The 20,652-nt window shown below is 47.0% G+C and overlaps 1 protein-coding gene across 3 annotated transcripts in view; it reads left to right on the top strand.

The window, feature by feature from the left end:
- The window catches only part of MAB21L3 (mab-21 like 3), a 41,949-nt gene extending 27,948 nt beyond the window's left edge, over positions 1 to 14,001 (top strand). For all 3 annotated transcript variants that reach the window (XM_042031755.1, XM_042031753.1, XM_042031754.1), the window contains 3 exons: positions 1,863 to 2,044; positions 2,803 to 2,997; positions 5,783 to 14,001. In XM_042031755.1, coding sequence (XP_041887689.1) covers positions 1,863 to 2,044; positions 2,803 to 2,997; positions 5,783 to 6,016 — 611 coding nt within the window. In that variant the 3' untranslated portion in view covers positions 6,017 to 14,001. The remainder of the gene's footprint in view (positions 1 to 1,862; positions 2,045 to 2,802; positions 2,998 to 5,782) is intronic.
- Positions 14,002 to 20,652: the final 6,651 nt, after the last annotated feature.

Raw genomic sequence — 20,652 nt, 5'->3', positions numbered from 1 at the left:
GATGGTAGGAACTAAGTAGAAGGACTTCTGCTGAAGCAAAGTGTGTTGGACAAGTGCTCTTTTCCCTAGTGTCCAGGCTACTCCTGTGGTGCCTGTTCCCATAGTATGTTTCCAGGATGACTTTACTTATCAGCAGCCTAATGAGTCTTCTGTATTTCAGAGCAATAGAAGCCATGTCCACTCATCTGATCGTACTCTGAATTGTAGTCACGGGAAAAAAAAATGTGTTAAAGTCAAGCTCTGCTAGATAATGGCATTTTTTCAGAAAATACTTGTTATCATAGCAATGGAAAGGTGGATAGGAATGAAATTTCACCATTGAGGCTTACAAGACCAGCTGGAATGTGCTTGCTTCTGAGGCTTTACTTATGTGAAAGTTACTGTGTTGAGCAGCAGTCACATCAAGCTGTTGAGTCAGGAAGGGTACTTGCAAGGACCCCAAGAGTGATGTTTGGGTTGATGATTCTGATGCCTTTTTTGTAATGTCCGCAGGGAGGAGATGAGCTGGGAGGAGAGGAGATGAGTCAGGAGAAGCAGTTACCATTTTTGTAGTTTCTGTGAGGAACAGACTTCCTTCATCTCCCACAGTATGGCTAAAGTTACAGAAAAACTGCACTGATTTCATTGCTTCCCTGTTTTTTAATTCTTTGAGCACCAGCAAAATCAGTTTTTGAGGTGTCTCACTTTTCATTAGTGGAAAAATAGGTATAAGCATTGCAATACTTTCAGAAATGCCGTGAACATATTTGCGTGCTGACACAGTGGTTGCTGTAACATTTTTCAGCTGCTAGGGATCCTTGTTGGGAACTTGGGAGCAGGACAGTTCCTGTTTTGATGCCAGGCTTGGCTCAGCAGGGAAATAGCATGTAGATTTTCTGAGGCTTATGAAGTTCTGGTTGGGTTGGACTCTACTCTTGGCAAGGTAATTCACCCCATGAATTGTTCCTTAGCCCATGCCAGTCAACATGAGGTGGGATAACACACTGCTCTTTAAACTGCTTATGTTCATCTGCTCAGGCTGTTACTTCAGTGGGTTAGAGGATGAACATGCTCAGATGGCAGAGCTGAAGGGACAGTGATCCTGCCAGAGTGACAGGGACAGAAACTTCTTCCATGAACATAACTGGACCAACAAGAAATATCTCACAAAGTCCATTAGTTGCAGCTTTCTTTCCTTTCTGTACTCTTAGATTGTGTTGTTCCTGGAGATGAGTCACTCTTCTTTTACACTGAGGAAACTTCTTTCCTCCAAATCATCTTGGAACTAACTCTTCTTAACACTCAGCACTCACAGTGATGTAGCAGTTAGCCTTTTCTGTGTGACTGCTCGGCACAGCAGACCATAATTTCTGGTATTGTCATCTGTGCATCTCCAGAAACAAAACTTACAGATACCCCACAAAATATTCTGAATGACTGGCAGTGGTCAGTGTGATCTGGCAAGGGTCTGATCTCAGGTTCTCTGAAGGAAGAAGAACATCTTTAGATAGGAAGCGTTAATCTGGTCCTCTCTAACCTGCAGTGATTTTGTGCTGTACCGTTAGAAATGTTAGGTTGCACCACTTGTCTTGCTTTATATTTAAGAAGCTGATCCTAGGATTTAAGAGGACCTACAAAGGAAGAAAAAAGCATGGTAATTGAGTATAAAGTTGAGAACTTAGTTGTTCTTTCATCTTCTTCCTGTTCCCATTCCCTGGGGTAGATTTAGGTGGATTTAGGTTTTTCTTATATTCCGCATGTGGCATTGAAGAGGAAGTGTTAAGGCAGACCAATAGAACTGCAAGATCCTAGACAGCCTCTTGCCTGGCTTGTGGAAAAGGACCTTTTTATCTGTATTATCTTCTCTTGTTGTTCTTTCACAGATAAAGTGACAGTGCTGGAGAGCTTCAGCTCAGTGGTCCGGGTGGCTGTGGAGACATCAGAATCCCAGGTTGAGGTGGAGCTGGTCCCGGCTGTGGAGATTCCAACTTGCTGGCCCGAGAAAGCCCGGTGGCCTCGTTGCCTTAAGCGTTGGCCTTCTCAGGAAAAAGTGCAATGCATCAAGGTAAAAAGTGTAAAAAACACCCTTAACTCTGGGATGGAATTTACCTGTCAGGTGTCTGACAGTGTTTTCCCAAAGGAAGAACTGCATGGTGATGGGTTAGAAGATGTATTCTCTAAAGAGAGAAGCAATGTTTCAAAATATTCTGTCAGATTTTATTTGGATTTTGTTTTCCCCCCCTTACAGTGGTGCATTCTATAGAAAAAATCTGAGTTAACTTTTTATTGCACGAGTCTCTAGCAAACAGTTCTGCGTGTGTCACACAGCTCTGACGTGCATCATTGTTGCTGTTCTGCTCTGCCTCCAGCAAATGGGCTGCTGTCTTGCAGTTTTCCCTTCAGCTCAATCCAGTCTTTCCCTACAACACTCGTGGCTGGATTCTGGCACTTCAGCTCAGCCCCAGTTGCCATGTTCCTGCAGGACCCATTCTGCCTTCCAGTCCTGCTGCACAACCTGCTGCTGCACAGCAAAGTGCCTGCAGAGCTGCACCTCCGCTTTAGTGGCACTGCTGGTACTGTGCCTGATGGCTCTAGAGCAGGATCTCCCAGCAGTAACTGATACCAGCACACAAGGAAACAATGCAAAATGTGTGTTTATTCAACTAAGAATTAAGATGGGAGCATGCCTCATGTTTGCTGTCTCTGCTAGCCCTGTTTAGAATAGGCTTTGAGAGATGTCACACATGCTTTTGTAACCTCTCTCTGCATTGCTGGGAGAAGTTTTTCTCTGATCTGCTGTCACGGTTCCCCTGTTGTTCACAGTCGCTGGGTTTTGACCTCTTGGCCCGCTCTAATTATCACTGGCAGCTGTGCTTCTCCCGTGCTGAGCACATCCTCATGGAGGGACTTGATGAAGATGGTGGTTGTCGCATGAAGTGCTTCAGAGTCATGAGGCAGATGAAGGAAGATGTCTGGTGTGCTGGAAATAAGCCTGTCATCACAGCTTATCACCTTCAGGTAGGCATCACCCTGATACCAACGTGCAGTCGCGGGATCTGTTGCAGTGGCTTCCATCCAGTAATGTCAGAATGTTGTGGTGTAAATCACTGTAGCATCTGTGTCACTTCTAAGGTAACTGTCAAAACTGCTGTACCTTTTCACTGCTTTATGGTGGCAAGGAGTGCACTAAATATGTGTTCCAAACTTCACTAAGAAACTAAGGTGTGTGGGAACATTATGATTGCAGCAACATAAATAATTTTAGCGTCTTCATGTTGTACTGTTGTCTGTAATTGCACATTTACTTCCTGCTTCTTGACTATCCCAGCCATCTATATCCACCTGTCTCTCTGGTGGAAGATGGGGCTTTTTTTCTTTGTGGATATGCACCAAACAAAACTGTCTTAGGTGAGCATTATTAATGAATTAGGTGCAAACTACAGTTCTGGTGGTGTTTCACCTGGGGTAGGAAGGGAAGAAACAGGCAAAGGGGTGGTGGGATTCTCCCTGCACCTACTTCAGGGTTCAAGATGGCTTCAAACAAGATTTGTGAAGAAGAGAGAGAAGACTCTGCTCTGACTTGTGTCGCCACATCTGACAGCTGCAGACACTGACGGGCCACAGGCAGCACCATTTATCAGACTATTAAGCAATCCTGTTTTCTGGGACTTCATCCTCCTGGAGTTGCCAGGGGAGAGGGTGTACTTTTCCTGCCTTGAAGCCTCAAGCCACTAGGTTCCCACAGTAGTTACTGATCTTTTGGTGTCCAAAGCCAGATGCAGTGCTAAGATTCCTCCTAAAGAAAAAGCTGGTGACCATCAAATCTTGTTACAGTCATGGCACTACTCTTAAGTCAAGATGGAGTCAAAAAGAAATGATGAGGCTGATTATAGCTCAGCTAAATGCAAAACTCCTCAGTGCCTGTAAGAACAACCTGGCAGGAAAACTGTCATATGTAAGACAAAGTGGAAAACCATTTAACCATTAGTAACTTTTTTTTTTCCCCTGGCTGAAGGAGCAGATGTGCAGGAAGTGCTGTTGCTTGGACCCTTGATCAAAGTAAAAAATTATTTGGAAGCTCTTCAGTTCTTTACTGTAACTGTACTTCAGGCTTTTATTGCAAGAGAGGATTGGTTTATCAGACAGAAAGAATTTTTCAAAATTACTCTCATTAAAAAGAAAAACAGGAAAAAAGAAAAGAAAAATGAAAGAAACAGTGGATAAACCACCAGTTGAGCAGAGGCCTAGTGTTAGGTTTCTTCATGTTCTCAGGTTCCTCCTGTCAGAGGTATCCAACAATTAGGATTAAACAAGACTCCGTATGAGAAAGACTCTCTGTGACAGAGGAACTCTGCCTCCCAGAAGCTGAGAGAGCCAGAGAGGAGCAAGTAACTGCACTTCTTCTGCTTACCTCCATAGTAATGAAGTTCAAGATCCGGAAGTTCAGAAATACCTAGGTACATGCTGAAAGCCAGCTCTATGCTGTTGGTAGGCAGCTGGCAGTTAGGGACATAAGTGCTGGGGATAAATCACCTGTTTGGCACCTGACTGAAAAAGCAGTGCTGTTTTCCTTGCCTCCAGAAACTTCACTGCAACTGCTGCTCATGGATCCTGCTGAAGTAGTTCTAGTGTGTCAGAAGGTAACTGCTCTGCAAGTCTTCAAGGAGCAGCTCTCAGAGAGTTACAGCTTGAATTCCTCACTATGTCTTTGTTCCCTGGTGACATTCAAAAAAAGGCTTTGTGGTTATTTCAGGTGTGAACAAAAAAATTTTCACATTTGAAAAACTGTTTGAGAAGAAATTTGTCAGCAGTACAACTATAGATGAAATTCTGCCTCTGTAGAAACAGACAAGTTGAAGGCTGTGGTTCCACCACCTCTCGCAATGTCTGTGAGTCTCTTTCTGCGTAGCTGAATTTGTAAAATAAAATTGGGATTCAGAGGACAGTTAAGGGACTTAGCAGAATTACTGAACCCAGGATAGGTGATTTTGTACTTAAAAAAAATTATTTCAGGCTGACCAAGGCAGTCAGTATGGCTTTTTTGGTACAATAAGTCTAGGTTCCTTCAGAAAATTCTTCTCAGTTATGGGAAAGTCTGAGAATATTCCACATGGGCAGTGTAAAAATAATACTATAAGAGCAATAACCGTATGTATTTTGTTATTTTAACTATGTATTTCTCAAACCTTAAATTGCATAAAATACTCTTGGGGGAATAGAACATAAGGCATGCAGTAGGTATCACATGTCAGAAAAAAACAGGCAGCATCTGACCAGAAGGCAAGCCTTGCACCTGCAATAGCTTCTTGGAATCTCAGTCTGTTTAGGATGCAGATCTTTGTGTGTCTTCAGCACAAATACAGCTGAAGCTAACAAATAATTATGTTAATCTCATTATGCTCTGTCCCTCCTTGCACCTACTGGCTTCTACACTTGAATAATAGGCCATTTTCTACAGCCTAAAATGCCTGGCACATCTACAGAGGCTCCTGAAGGATGGCAAATAGGCTGAGATTATTTTAGCAAGATCATTTTCCTTGGGCTTCTGGCTCAGTCAGTGGAGAGTGGCTCCTCTGGGGAGAGATCCTAACCAGGAACCTCCAAGCTGCTCTGCCTGGTCCCCTGAAGAGACTTTAGCTGGGATCCCTCCATTGCAGAAATGTTAACACAGGGAGGTAGCAGCGTGAGTCTCTGTGATTTCCAAGGCTGTCAGCCATTCACCCGCACTAAAACTGCCTTAGTAAGCTGTGTGAGCCCTCGACAGAACCTCTAACACATCTTCTCTCCCATCTGCTTCTTGCAGACAGTGCTATTCTGGACGTGTGAAAAATACCCACGCACCAAGGATTGGCGCTGCTTCCCTGAAGCCTTTCTGAGGCTGGTACAGAAGCTGCACAAGTGTGTAAGCCAGCACTTCCTCAAGCATTACTTTCTCAAGAACACCAATCTGCTCAAATATGCCAACACCAGTGACCTGGATCTGGTGGCCAGCAAGCTCGCAGTCTTCTTGGAGAACCCCGTTTTCTGCCTGGACTAAGGCATGCAAAGGTCTCACCCCAACCCCGAGTCGATCCCCCAACTCCTCTCCCCACCTGTGGTTGTTCTCCGTGTCCTTCCAGTACTGTTGCAGCTGGTTTTGTAAGACAGTTGGCACATGCAGCGCGAAAGAGAAGTGTCGAGCTGGCAGCAGTGGGCGGTGAAAAGTGATGGGAGGTATCACTTGATGCCCAGCTGATCTAATTTGCTTTCAACAGTGACAGCCTGCCTGGAAGCTACAGCCAGTGAAACCCAACTTTCTGTGTCAGTCAGAGCAGGCAACCGCCTGGTTCTGTGTCTCCAGTCTTGTGGCACCTAAGCTGAAAGGCAGCGCGAAGGAGTCTCGCTCTGCTGCCTCTGTAACCTAGCACATGTATTGTTGCTGGGATCGCCTTTCTCACAAGGACAGCGGGTTTATTTGCCCTCTTACCTCACAGGTCAGCTCTGCAGAAGGGCAGAGGAACATTTCTGAGGTATTCTGAAGCTGGAAGCTTTCTCAGAGGCACTTTGATGCCTCCATCTGCAATTCAATGAGATCCTGCTCCAGTAGGATCCAGTAGGAATGTAACCATGCTGCTAGTGTTGAAGAGCTCAATGGAAGCAAGAGGAGGAACAGTGGGTTTTGCCTCTTCATTTTTCTCTCCTCCATTTATATTTTTCTTCCAATTTCTTCAAACAAGTCTTTTTCATGTTTGCCTTTGCCAGTTGTGTTAGTGCCATACAAACAGGGGACTTTGGCAGGGCTCATTTCACTCCCATCCCTGGCTCCATCCAGCAGGCTGGAGGAGGAGCAGGTCTTTCCATAGTTGTTAGCACCCCCGTATTTTTGGGTGCCATGCAGAAGGAGAATATTTTTCAAAGGCTCTTAGCTTCAAGACCCCCAGTACTTTTAATTTTGTGGATGTTTCAAAAGAAAATGAATTTTAGTATTTCAAAAGAACAGAGCTGTAGAATTAATATAAAGAATGCTGCTTTTAATGTTATTAAATCACTGAAACGAAACCAAAATAGGGTGGTTTTGGGGGTTTGGTTTGGTTTGGTGGGGTTTTTTTGTCACACCTGTGCAGGAAAGTAAAGACGTCCTTTGCCAAGAGGGGCGGCGGAGGTGGGATTTGCATCCCGCGCTGCCGGGAGCTGCGCGAGGCGCATCCGCGGCGCGGCGTCTCCCCCTCGTGGCAGACTGCGGTACAACCACAGGTCTCCAGCGCAGCCTCTGGATTGTTCCCTGCCGCGGGCAGCGCTGGGCCTCGCCGCTCCCCGGGGACGGGAGCGTCCTGCAAGGAGTCCAGGGCGTAGCAAAGCTGGTGGAAGCACTGGCAGGCGTGTCCTGTGAGGAGCAGCTGAGAACTTTGGGCTTGCCAAGTTCAGAGAGATGGAAGGTGAGTGGGGACCTCATGGCCCGCTACAGCACCCTGAGGAGGAGAGAAGAGTGAGATGCCTAATCCCATCTCCGTGGGATCCAGTGATAGAACACATGGAAATGACTCAACGCTTCCTAGGAAGGTAGTCTATGTTCCAAGCATGTTTAAGAGGCATTTGGACAACGTATTTTAACTTTGGTCAGCTCAGAAGGGCAGCTGGACTAGGTGAACATTGTAGGTCCCTTCCAACTCAAAGAGTCTGTTCTGTCCTAATGTCTATTCTATGCTGTCTTTTCCTTCACCCAAGTATAAGAGCAGGCTTTCTTCTACAATTCTTGAGCAGAGTAGATATGGATCAGGAAGGATCCCAACTGTGTGGTCCTGGTCTCCTGCACCAGATCCACCATGTACAGACCTGATCCTACCATGTAAACCGGCACCCTCTTTGCTCAGATCCTCAGAATACTCTCCAAGTCACCTTTCCACGTGGGTAACTGCTTTCCACGTGGAACTGTTTTGAACAGTTAACTTCTCTTGCTAAGCCTTTGTTTTCCAGGCTCCCTAAATGGGACACAAGTGTCAGTTTCATGATGACACCTCCTGTTAAAGTGTGGCTTTCCTGTTTCCTGTGAGCTGAGCTGTTTTGGTAAAGTGCAAGGAGATGCCAGTCTGCCAGGCAGAGTCAGGCATCTGTGGCAATGAAGTAATGTCTCCTGTTTTCGTCTTGGTTTTGTCTTGTGGTTGAAGGGCTAGCTTCTGACGTTAGAGGAGGGCAAAAACAATTCAGACTGTTCAAGGACAGTGAAAAACATTCAGAGCTATTAATCCCAAATTTGATATTTTACTGCTCTGATGCATGATCCTTTTGGGATTTAGTTGTAGCTATTGAAGAATTTATCTCCCTTTATAGCTGGGTGAAAAAAGTGTTTCAGTGGTGATACCTTAACTTGGATGCAGCTGTGTATCAGAGTCCTCAGCTGCTGTGGTTCACAGCCTGCTGTGAAGCAAAATCATGGGCATGCACCGTGTGCCGCACAGGCATGACATGGAATGTTCTGCTGCTCTGCCAGAGTGGCAGCCTCTTACAGCCAGGAATGACAAAGCAAAGCCAGGAAATAAGCACAGAATGTGATGGGCCCCTGCTTTGAGCCAAGTCTGATCAGTTTGTGCTCTATTTTCTTGTTTACACAAGCAAGTGCATCAGCTAGCATATGCTGCTGCAGAGAATATCCTTGTCACCACTGAGACATGGATGGTACATTACTATTGACCACAAAGACACAGGAACAATCCCCCAGCTTTTTCTCCAGAACAGCAAGATGTGATACAGCTGGCCACTAGCAAAGGCAAAGGGCTTTGAGGAAAGGACTAACGTGTTCATGGAAGTAGCTGAATACAATAATTATTTCCTCTCAGAGACATTCTTTGAGATTACTACCTTGTATCATCTTGTGCAGGTCTGCCTGGGTGTGTGGGGGTTTTGTTGTGAGGCAGTTTTTTGTGGTTGTGGGAGAGTTGTGCAGGAGGCCTCTTATTTAAAAAACCAAACTTGCCAAATACATTTATCACATTTCTTACCATAGTAAACTTTCTGCAGATAGCTTTTCACTTACACACCAAGCCTGATTGCAAAATCATGGCCTCATCCCAAGATTTTCCTCCAAAAAGAGATACCACATTGTGTTTTGGCTACAGAATAAGTAGTTTCATATTTACAATTTTTCTTTTTAAAAGGTGAGCATCTGGACAAATACAGACTTTCTTGAAATAGGTTTAATCAAAAGTTTTGTCTTTGTTCAGAGCATCTGGAAGGAATGTGATGACCATTTTCTCTCCCTCTCTTTTTCATTGCTTTCATGAGTATTTGCAGCATTCTCAGCCCCCATCACAGTCAGCATCGCTCTGTCTGTCAGAAATTTCAATTGAATATGTTGCTCTTCCATATAAAACCATACAAAACTCCTGATGTTTTAGTCTTTCTACACAGCCTGCCTTCTAGTCACTAGAGGGCAATGTCTCTCTGAAGCACAAATCAGTGTTAAAATCAGTGTCTTACTATCATCGAGCTGAGACAAATGAGCTCGATTAATTTAATGCTGAATTCTGTTGCCAAAAAGGAGAGAAGAGACCATGGGAGAGGTTTCTAATAAATAAGAAGACTTCGGTAAAAAGTCTCTAAACTCTGGAAGTCACTCTAAGAGCCGGAATATGGACTTACTGTCTCTGATGGTCTTGCAGTAATTCCCAACAGCCTTCGATTGGGAAAGCACTAACAAGCAAAGTGCAGGCAGGGTTCTGGGAAGGAGGGAATTTGCAGGAATAGCCACTGCCCTGCTCCTTTAAGGTCCTGCCCTCTCTCTATGGAGGTAGGCCATGACTCCCATGTGTGCCTACCCCTCAGGCTCTGTCTCCCTCCTTTTTACGCCCTCCTCCAGGAAAAAAAAAAAAAAGAAAGAAAGAAAGAAAAAGATATTTTCTCTGAACAAGTTTTCTGCTGCCATCCCTTTGGCTCTGGTGGGAATGGTCATTCCTCAGTGCACATCAACTCTCTTTTAGTTCATGGAACCCAGGTATACCCAGAGACCATTACAGACCATCTATTCATCCTCACTTATACTCCATCTTTAGTTTGAAATGATGCCCAGCAATGAAGTTAGGGCGCCTTGCAAACTATGTTCCCAGTGGAAGCAGTCTGGCTTCTCTGACCAAAGCTGGGACATAGACAGTGATAGATAACAGGATAATTCGGCCTTCACACTAAATATTTTTCTGCTTACCAATGCTAGGATTTCTGGTTTTGAGGAGAAACATATTTTTTATTATACCCCACCCCCACTCATCTGAGGTCCTTGCAATGTTGCATGAGATAGTGACACAGCAGCCAGTGCTCAAATCATGGTAAGAGATCCCACTCACCCTATAAGGCCAACCTGTGCCATTACTGTAGGAGGTGCCCTTGACCTCTGTGGGATCTGACTTCTCTGGCTGGAATAATAAGCACAATTTCAAAGCAAATTAAACAGCACCAGATAGCAAATGTGTTTTAGCCTGTTCTGACCCAAGCCATTGCAGCACAAAGAAATGGACAACGCTTCCACTGTGTTACAGGTACTTGTCAGTTCTGCTCCAAGCAACATCTTTGAACTGAAAGAAAGGACAGGATCAGCACCTGGCTTTGAAAGCATCTCCTGGATAGGTGATGAAGAATGCAGAGATGCCACCAGACACCAAACCTATGGAGAGTGCAGAATGTATTTTTCACAGGAAAGATTCTCTAATTTACCATTAGCATCTTCACAAATACAAATTACAAGGAAACGCATTAAGGAAGAATTAATCAGATTGAAAGGCTTTGTAGTAATTAGAAAAAAGAATGGCATCTTCATAGGCTCCCCTGGGTGGTGGTAATTACCAGCTACACAACTGTGGTTCGTGCCACTTAAAAGATTTCTGGACTAAAAATCTTAGTATCTTTTAGTTTCCATTCTTAGAGAAACCACTGTTGGAATCAGGCAGCAACACAGGCCAAGAGCTCCGAGAAGCATGAACTGAGCCTCCTTCAGCCTGGGAGGGCACCACTTTACATGCAGGGTGGTCCAGAGCCTGATCCTCAACCATGGTTCAGTTGCATCTGGCCCAGCACATTTTTCCTGTTGCCTTGGAGGAGATGGATACCATTTGTTACCCAGCAACGTGAACAGCCAAACCTCTTCTGCCCCAGCTGCAGGCAGCCTTACACCCATCTGCTTCTGCAGCACATCCTAGCAGCAGAGGGCAGGCCATAGCCCCTTCTGGTGCCAGTATTGTCACAACACAGGCAGGGGACATGAAGGGCAAGCCTGCATGCAACCAGGGAAGAAGTTTGGTTAATTCAGGAGAGCTTAAGAAAGTCCAGTTCCAAGCTAGTAGCGAACCAAAACAAGAATGCAGCTCAGAGGAAATCTTTAAAAATCCATGGTAGAAATTGCTAAGGAAATGAACATCACTGTTGAATTCCTGGGATCCCATTTTAAAAGGGTGAGGACATGTAGCTGGGAGGAATGTCATCAGCCACTGAATTCATCTGCTGCTCTTCCTGGTCCTTTCCCCCAAATTAACCAAGAGCTGTTTCAAAGGTAGGTAAATACTTTGGCCCTGGCTCCTGAGGCAGGCAGATTATTTCAGACCCACACAGATCATTAGGAGCCTTCTTTGAACTTCCAGCCTAGATGTGTTCGCAGCCAGTGCAGTCTGGCTTGTACAGATCAAGCTGCTGCTCACCTTCCATAGGGTTTGCTGTCTGTGCAACCATCACAAGGGTAACCATAAGCTCCCCTGCCTTCAGCTGAGCGTGACCCGATGTGCCAAACTCTGTGGTCTCTTTTTCTCAGATAAAACCTCTGTTCCAGTGCTGCTCTATACTGAGTGTAATTCATCTCTGCACAGATAACCAGGGTGGTTTGCAGCCTTCCAGATGGAGCCTCACCAGTATCTGCTGTAATGGCATGTCACGTTGATAATACTAATCCCTGCAGTATATCCCCTGTGCTGAAGAGGAAAGAAACACAAAGGTCAAGTTCCCTTAAAAAATAACTGCAACTTCAAAGGAGGAGCAAGTATCATCAATTATTTCCTTTGGCAAACCAGGTTAAGCTGGTTGAAAGGCTTGCTGTGGCCTGGTTGTCTTGGAAGTGAACCATATTCCTGGGGTTATGGGCCAACAGCTTCATCATCTCCATAAGACCTGAGCTCAGGCCAGAATCAATGAGTCTGCTCCAGCCTGTTCCTCTCTGCCTTCCCCAGGCAACAACCGGCTCTGGCCTGTAATTCTCCCACATTTCTTCCCCTTGAGTTAGTGGTAGACACCATTCATCCTTGTAACACATACCCAGCTTTTACCACTAAGCTGAGGAGTTTGGCTGTTTTCTAGCTGTGTCATTAAAATGCCATAGACTGGAGAGGCAACAGATCAGTGACCAGAGCTAATAGCAGCAAAAAGGATTAAATGAACAATAGATCTTGAGTGTAATTTATGAATGCCATTAGCCACTGACAGGGAATTATGTTTTGGCTGCAGTTCTGAGGGGGAAGGGTGGGTCTTATCTAGGCAGGAAGAAAAAAAGTGTCTGATTACATTTGGATTAACAAACAACTATATTGATTTGCCATGTGATACATCTTGGGCTTTTATGTTTAGATCAGATGTAATAACATCTGGCCAAAGACAAACTGTATTTTCTCTATCTTGTATTCAGACCCTCATGGCCAGACAACGTTGTGGTCACGTCTCACAGCTGCCAGTCACCGAGCATCTGCCACCCTGCCTGACAGAACACAGTTCTCCATCAAAACTCTTGCAGAAAGGCAGGTCTTCTCTTAGAGAAGAGACACAACTTTAGTTACATCAGAGTTTCCTTGTAGCCCATGCCCCACGTCCTGGGGATGGGACTGAACAAGTAATGCCTTTGTTTGCAGTGTGTCTTCTGCCTTTCATTTGATAGCCGACACAGTATCTCATTAAACTGCTTAGCTTGGCAGCTGGGGCCATTTGTTATAGTGTGATATGAAGGATCATAATCAGATTAAACCTCAGGATCATATTGTGGAGACAGAGATTAGACTGGAGAAAAAAGAGAAAGTTTAATTTCATTTGACAGTGCAGAGTTGCCTCTGCTTGGGGTGGTAAGGAGGGTAAAAAGTGATTGTGGAGGCTCAAGCCTGAGGGGATTTTTTTTGATGCCTCCCTACTCAGTTTTGAGCAGAACGGTTTTAGCACCCACTTTGAAATAGGGAGTAGCTCTGCAGCCACTAGCCCCTCACTGCTTTCCTTCCCAAATGAGGGCCTGAATAGGGGGCTTGCATGGGGAAGGAAAGTTCAGAAGGTGTAAATGATGCCAGAAGCCAAAGCTTCGTGTGCACAGAAGCGTGGTACTTCTGGGAGGGGGTTGCCCTTGGGATGCAATGCACTTAATTATCATTATCTCTGTGCTGGAGGCCCAGGTCCTTGACTTGAACTGCTGTTCCCCAGTTCCTTCCTGTTCCAGTGCATTTAGCACAGCATCCTATGAGACTCCAGCAATGTGGGGACAGGAGACACTATCCAGAAGTCAGCAGGAGCCCCACAGTAAGAATATACATCTAGGAGGTCTTCTTGTGATCTCCTCTGAGCTAGTTTGGCTAGTATTAGAAATAGCAGTAAGAGAAAAGTTGGCAGGTTGGGAAAGGCAGCATATAGGTGGATTTCTGGCATCTGTGCCACCAGAGAGAAATGACCACAGGTCAGAGCAGCTCAGTCTCTGTTGTGAGCCCATTTAACAGACAGGTCTCAGGAAAGACCCCAGCTACCACCAGCTTTAGAATCAAACTCAGACCTCTGCAGTTCTATCCATGGACATCCCATCATCACCAGTGAAAACAGTGGGAATATATAAATATTCACATTTTCAAAAATGGTGTCTAGGCAGAGTCCTATCCCAAATGAAGTAAACAGATGTCAAAAAAAAGGAGAAAAAGGTGGGTATATAAATTTTTTAGAACTGTAGCTAAGACCATTGTAAGTTCTGTTCCTGCACTCCCTCTGTTACTTGTTCTGGAGATATACTTAATGAATAATATATTATCTCACTGGCTTGATCTTTTGCTCAGATATTGTACCCTCTTTCTTCTCTTTTGTCTGCTCTCCACTCCCCAGAGACTAAGTACTTAAGGGCAGGAGCCTGGCATACAAAGATCTTCAGTTTCATTGTGCTTCCTGAAACTTAACACAATGCAAACCCTTAGCAAAACCTCAGAGTAACAAAGGAGATCCTGATCTGAACAGCTGGAAAGACAACAGAGCCTTTCCAGCCACCCAAGATAACTCCTGGGGTGATAAGGAGGTACCTGGGGAGGAGCAGATGGATGAGTGCTCCTTGCGAGTGCCACAGCCATGCAGATCGCTAATGACATCCCCTGGTTTAGGATGATGAAGTGGCAGCATGCAGGGGATGGCAGTGCCAGATGCTCTATATGGCTTCGGGGAAATCACACCCGACATTAACAACCAAAAAAAGACGGCAGCAGACTGTCGTCCCCTCCTGGTGCCTGACAGAAGGGCACTCGCACAGTTGGAAAGCACACACCTAGCTGTGACACTCCTCAGCCTTGCAGCAGGGTGGAGTGATTCTCTCTGCTTCCTCCGGGACAGACATAGTCCTGGGCTGTTCCCGGGACTAATGCACAGCATGGTGACTTTGGGCAAGCTCCTGGACCCAGGAGGAGCCAGGGGAGCTGCTCAGGAGGCAGAGCCTTTTGACAATACTTGGAGGTTTTTCTGCTCAGCCTACAGCCATGGTGGGAGTGAGGTAGGAGCAGAAATCCTGCTCTGACTGGCCAAGCCCACCCCGGGTGTAGTGGAAGCCTGAGAAGTGTTGTACAGGATGACAGCAACTGTGTGCTCCCAGGAGCTGCTCCCGCTCTGGCACCACATGCTCCCAAAAGTATCCCTGATGATGAACGAGGCTGCTTCCAGCAATGGCACCTCGAGTCTTGATGAAGATTTTAATAAGTGGTGATGATCATATGCAATATGCATATGATAGGTGTTCTATAATGTATGCACCAATCCAGCCCGACCTGGACTGTGTTTTCCTTCATCGCTCTCTAGAGGTACACAGGCAGCATGAATTTGGGGCAGAGCCCAAGCTCTCTCTGCCTGTGCTTCCAGCTGGAACTGAAGGCAGCCGCCCCTGTAAGTACAGTGCAAAATAAAGTGCCCAGAGGAGCAGACCAGTCAAATGTTGTCTTCCTGTTGCCCTGGTGACTTTGTCAGCTAAGGTAGCCTGTGCTCAGGTGCTGTCCTTGTGTTAAAGGCTCCTAAATGCAGTGATGCTGCTCGAGCCCCCACGCGGAGAGGCCCTGGTCCTTACTGTGCCTCTTGGAACTGCTGCAAAACAAGAACTTATGTGGAAGTGTTTTCATTTAGGTTCCTCCAGGCACTGAGAGAGGGGAATCTGAGACACAGTGGTGAGACATCAGAGCTGACAAAGTCAAACCACATGATACACATGGATTTGGGACCTATGGCAAGGGAACACCTAAAAACACGGGTACCAACGCTCTGGCAAATTGAAATACTTCAAGAGCTGTTAAAGAAACCCCAAAACATGATCAAAGACCTAAGATGATCACTGGTCTTCCTGTTGCATATGAAACAGCCACATGGCAAACTGGACTGATGGAGGTTGGGATGTGACAGAGGTCAGGATGTGGGGATGGCTGGGGTTTGGAGGTGGCAGCAGCCTCATCATGCAGCCTGGGCAAAGCCATTAATGTGATCCCAGCATAGAGAGGCTGTAGCAACTGGTTGCTTTCATTTGCTGGGATTTAACAAGAGCAAAGTTTTTCCATTCAAAGTGGAGGACCACTTCCCTGTTTGTGTTCCAGTACTTAACATTCCCCTTTTGCTTAGGAAACCACAGCCAAGGCTGCTCCTGGTGTCCTTAAATTTAATCTCTGAACCTTCAACCTACAGTCAAAACAAGAAAATAGAAAATGACATTTCAACAAATAGTCACTGTTTACATCCAAAATACATGTAATTTATGAAAAGCATGCTAGCATCCAAACCCAGTGTTTGCTTCCTGAGCTCTGTGTAGCACCTGGTTAGTGAATAGGAGGGCACTGGGGGCTTGGGGTGTTTCTCTAAACAGGAAACATCTCAGAAAACAAATAGAAGTTTTGGCAACACTCAGTAGTTGTTGAAATACAGCCTAAGGCAGTCAGGGAAAGCCCTAATACTAATTTCTGTTTTACCCAGGGCCCTTCAGGCATACCTCCTTGAGAGGCTGGTCAGGTACCCACAAACTTGCTGTGCTAAACCTTCACTGGAATTTCACACGAAACTCAAGGGTGTGAACAGGTACATCCCTTTCTCAGTTCACAGAGAGACTGATCTGGTCTGTGACCAGTAATAAAGGAAAAGTGTAATATGTGCCAGAGTCTAGGCCTTAGCAGGCAGAAGCACCAATGTCAGCCCAGCAAGCATCTTGTAATGCTGACAGCAGGGCTATGTGGGAACAATACAATGATTCTTACCTACGTACACTGGACAACAGCTCAATCTAGACCTCATTCTATTAGAGGCTGCAGTTCAAACTTAACTTTTATTGATTTTTTTTTTCCGGTGGTCTGCTCTTACAAGCTGGAAAAGCCATATAACAAGGCCTGGTCAAATGAAGTGCAGGGGCTGGGGTCTCATTTGAAACACTTGTAAAACAGACACATGGTAGTGCTTTGAAAGATGACCATTAAAATCAACAGGACTCCCTCTTTTTCTTCCTTCAATTTATCACTGCAACATCCTCAAAGGGATCTTCAGACCCTCTCCCTGGCCTGGGCAAGACAGGAACTGAACCCATATCAGCCCATCTTGAGAACTTGGAAGAACTGGGTAAAACTTGAGCTGGATTTAAGGTGAGGGATCTGTAGTTCTTCCTTCCAAGCATGACTATTTGGCACAGGTAGAAGTGCGCACCATTTTGGGAGGAGGGAGGGAGGTGTAATTGTGGTGTTGCATATTCCAGGCTTCTCCTTACTTTTATTGGCGCATAGGGAAAAAGGTGGTACACAGACCTGGACCCAGCTCTCCCAGCCTTCTGGCCTGACTCCTTAACGTGTGCTGAGCTGTGAAAGTCATCTGTGACTGCCTGGCTGCTCTGTAGGCAGAAAAGCTGCTGCTGCTGCTTGTGAGGCTGTGTTGTTTTTCTCTCTGTGGATATTTGATACCGTTAATGGTATGGTTTCCTTTCTGTTTGTTTGCTTGTTTAAATCCTTCTTGGTGATTATAGAGCCATCTCTTGCCAAATTGCAGTGCTCTGTCTGCACATTTTTTGTGCCTTGGATGTAAATATTATTTAGAATAGTTTCTGGCTGTAAATGCAGGAGTGTCATGAGGAAAGCATTTTTTATGCCACTGCCTCGGCCTCTGTTTCAAAAATGGTCCCTGCAACAGGGCAGTACTGACTGACAAGGTTGTATTCCTCAGACTGATCAGAAATAGCAGTATTTGCAGTAATTCTATTCCTCTGGCTTGGGCAGGAAGCTGTGCAAGTGTCTGGACTACTGTCACTATCTGCCCAGAAACACAGGGGCAGGTTGTCAGTGGATGCTATCACACTATCCTGCTGCGGGGAGGCGACACTTCTCTGCCCTCCCTTCTGCTGCCTGATCCAGCCAGCTCAGGTGGGAACCCTGCCATGTGTTGTCTGTGTCTCAGCTCCAGAAAAACACCAGCTGTATTTGGGGACAGTTTCTGCACTGCAGCCACACCTCCAGGTGAAGGGGGTATTTATTTCTCCCCCATCTGGGGCAGGGCATCACTCCGGCCCCGCTGCTGGCAGCTGGGTGCTCTGGTGCCCTCAGGGTGACAGTAGGTGTGCAGCTTCAAGCTCTGTTCACAGCCTTCCAGGGAGAGCCCTTCTTGCTCTCCTTCCGTGCTCCTGAGCTTGCAGGGTCTGGTGTGTGCGAGCTGGCGAGGGCGCAGGTCATGCCCTACATCGAACGCATGTCAGCTGGTCCCGTCTAGAGTGTCACAGTGCCATCCCCCCGCTTCTTCCCCCGGATGAGCTGCAGGCACTGGGGAGAGGGGGCTGGGACGCTGCAGGTTGCCTTGGTTGTGTCCTCCCGTGTGCTCCATGTCTCTCTGGTGTGTAGGGAAGAAGGTGCCGCCAAGGGTCCTGCTCTGTTTCCTTACTTTACTCGTGTGTTCCTGTATCTGCTGCAAGCAGCTCCCCAAACCCTGTGCCGCAGTCCTTGTGCAAGCTTTTCCTCCGGCTGCAGTGTTACTGGAGGAAGACTGGGACAGAGGGGGAAGCACGATAACGGGAGGCACTAAAGTGGCTTTGTGACAGAGAGGCGCTGGGGAGGGCCAGGAGCTGTCGCAGTGGGAAGGCTGAGGACGGTCTGGGGGATGTGGGGGCAGCCCCGAGGATCCCTTTTCCCGGCGGGGATTCTGTTTGCGGGAGCTCGGCGGCCGCTGGGGTGCAGTGCAGCCCCGCCATCCGCCCTCCGCCCGCGGCTGGGCTCCGGCACCGCCTGGGGCCGCGAGTGCCCGCGGCACTTCCCGGCTCGGGTTCCCCTCTGAAGGCATCGGGGTGGCCGAGGGCTGCTTGAGAATAGCAGTCCGGGCACATATAAACCTCCTCCTTTCACCCCAAAACATGATGTGGGGACAGTGGTCCTCTGTGAAGTGTGCCTTAGGAACAAGCCCCGCTCGTGGGGAGTGGCAGAAGGGGCTGGGGCAGGTAGAGCTAATCCTCCATCCCGTTTTAAGGAGGGGGGTCCTGGATTTGGGACAGTCCAGCACCTGGCAAGGCAGTAGGCACTTGCCCTTCCTGGGCAGAAGCCAGGGGTGATCATGTCTGCACCCCTGGGCAGACCTTGCTCACACAGTCAGGTAGTGCAGAGCATTGCTTCAGACACGGGTACCTCCACATGAATCTTCCTAAACAGTTTCTCGCACAATTTAATTTCATCTGAAGGTGCACAGGTTTGGGCTTTTTTTTCCCACCTGCTCTGATCCAAGCCTAAATTTTTCTCTGCGTTAGCTTTGCCAGGATGACTGAGCAGGCCCTCCCTGGGCAGCAAATGTGCCCATTGCTCCATGCCTGCCCCGTGTCCCTCCTTGGCCCTAGCCTGGGCCAAGAACATCATGTACCTGCTGGTGGGTGGTACTCATCAGTGATTCTGCTGCACTGTTATGTTCCTCAAGCCAACACCAAAAGTTGTCCATTTTCTTTTCTTTCTTTTTTTTTTTTTTTCCTTTTAAATGAATGCACTAGATTTATTGAGTAATGGAAACTTTCCATTCCAAATGACTCGAGTTACACTGGAAACCGAAACATTTAAATATTTCTCATCAGTCCTTTACACAGCTCCCTCACATTCCTTCTCTCTGGAAGGGCTTTTAAACCCACAGATGAACTGAGACCACTCACTGCCCCCTGCTTCACCAGACCATGGTGCAGACTCCAGGCTGCTGAGCACAGCAGCTGCCCGTGCTGGGATCAAGGTGCCCTGAGGCAGCATGGGGTCCAGATGCAGCCAGGCACTTTGGATGCAGTCGCTAGTCCTAAAGCCAGACTTTCAGCCTGTGATGGCTGTATGTGCCTCCTTAAGAGTGCTTGCAATCAGATCCACTGGGTCCAAATTCCTTCCCACCCGCCCAGATACCAGCTCAGGAAGGCAGTGGGTGCTGTGCAGTCCAAAGGAAAGTCCAGGCACACAGGTAGCTGGCGTAGGGGGATGGGGGTGTCCTTTAATTGCTTAGCATGGTGCTTCTACCCTCCTGCTCTGATTTGGAGCACCTCATGGCTCCCGTGGTCACACAGAGCAGTCCAACAAAGTCAGGATGATGTTGTGTGGAAACTGTAGGCAGTACCTTGGATCTGCTTTGAGCTTCATCCATCTCAAAAAGCTTGTCTCTAAATGGAGTTATTTCAGAGTAGAGGAAAAGCACTCACACTTTTTGCTACATGTGGTGTTACTCAGGCAGAGTAATTATCATGCAAATACTACTTGCATCCAAATAAATTGCTGGGCAAGGGCATGCCCTGTGTCAGTAAGTCAGCCCTACCCTGGGTTACATGATTTTTGAAGATAGTGCTTCCTGGGACAGGCAGCCAGGGCACAAAGAGCATTGGGCTGTTGGTGTGACTCCCTTCTGGCAGTCAGCACAGCTTGGCTCAGCCCTGGGGACAGCACCTGTGCCCTGTCAGCAATCCCTCATCCTGCCACCATTCCCAAACCTGCAGCAGCCCCTGGGTGCAGCTGGAGAGGGGTGGTCCCTGCAGGGATACCTCTGCTCCTGCGCACCCTTGCAGCACAGCAGCCAGCCCTGCCCAGTGTGTAAGGTGATGGGGTGTGGGAAATAGGATGCCAAGGGGGTCTGGCCCCTCCAAGTGCCTCCCAATGAAAAGAGTCACAGTAAAAATCATGTTCCCCTGCTTCAGAGAGGACCTCTTGTGAGCATGATGGTGTGCTGCTGGTACACACGTCTTCTGTCCCATAAGGCAGATTTCCAGTACCTAAAGGAGGCCTACAGGAAAGAGGAAGAGAGACTATTTGCAAGGGCACATAGTGATAGGACAAGAGGAAATGGCTTCAATCTGAAACAGGGTAGGTTGAGATTAGATACTAGGAAGAAATTCTTTACTCTGATGGTGGTGGGGCACTGGAACAGGTTGCCCAGAGAAGTTGTGGATGCCCCATCCCTGGAATGTTCAAAACCAGGCTGGACAGGGTTTTGGGCAAACTGGTC

The sequence above is a fragment of the Corvus kubaryi genome, unplaced genomic scaffold, assembly GCF_017639235.1.
Source record: "Corvus kubaryi isolate FWS band 111438036 unplaced genomic scaffold, C.kubaryi_AGA036_p1.0 37341, whole genome shotgun sequence".
In the NCBI taxonomy this organism is placed as follows: domain Eukaryota; kingdom Metazoa; phylum Chordata; class Aves; order Passeriformes; family Corvidae; genus Corvus; species Corvus kubaryi.
Note: the sequence above shows the minus strand (reverse complement) of the source record. Positions and strands in the feature narration are given on the sequence as shown.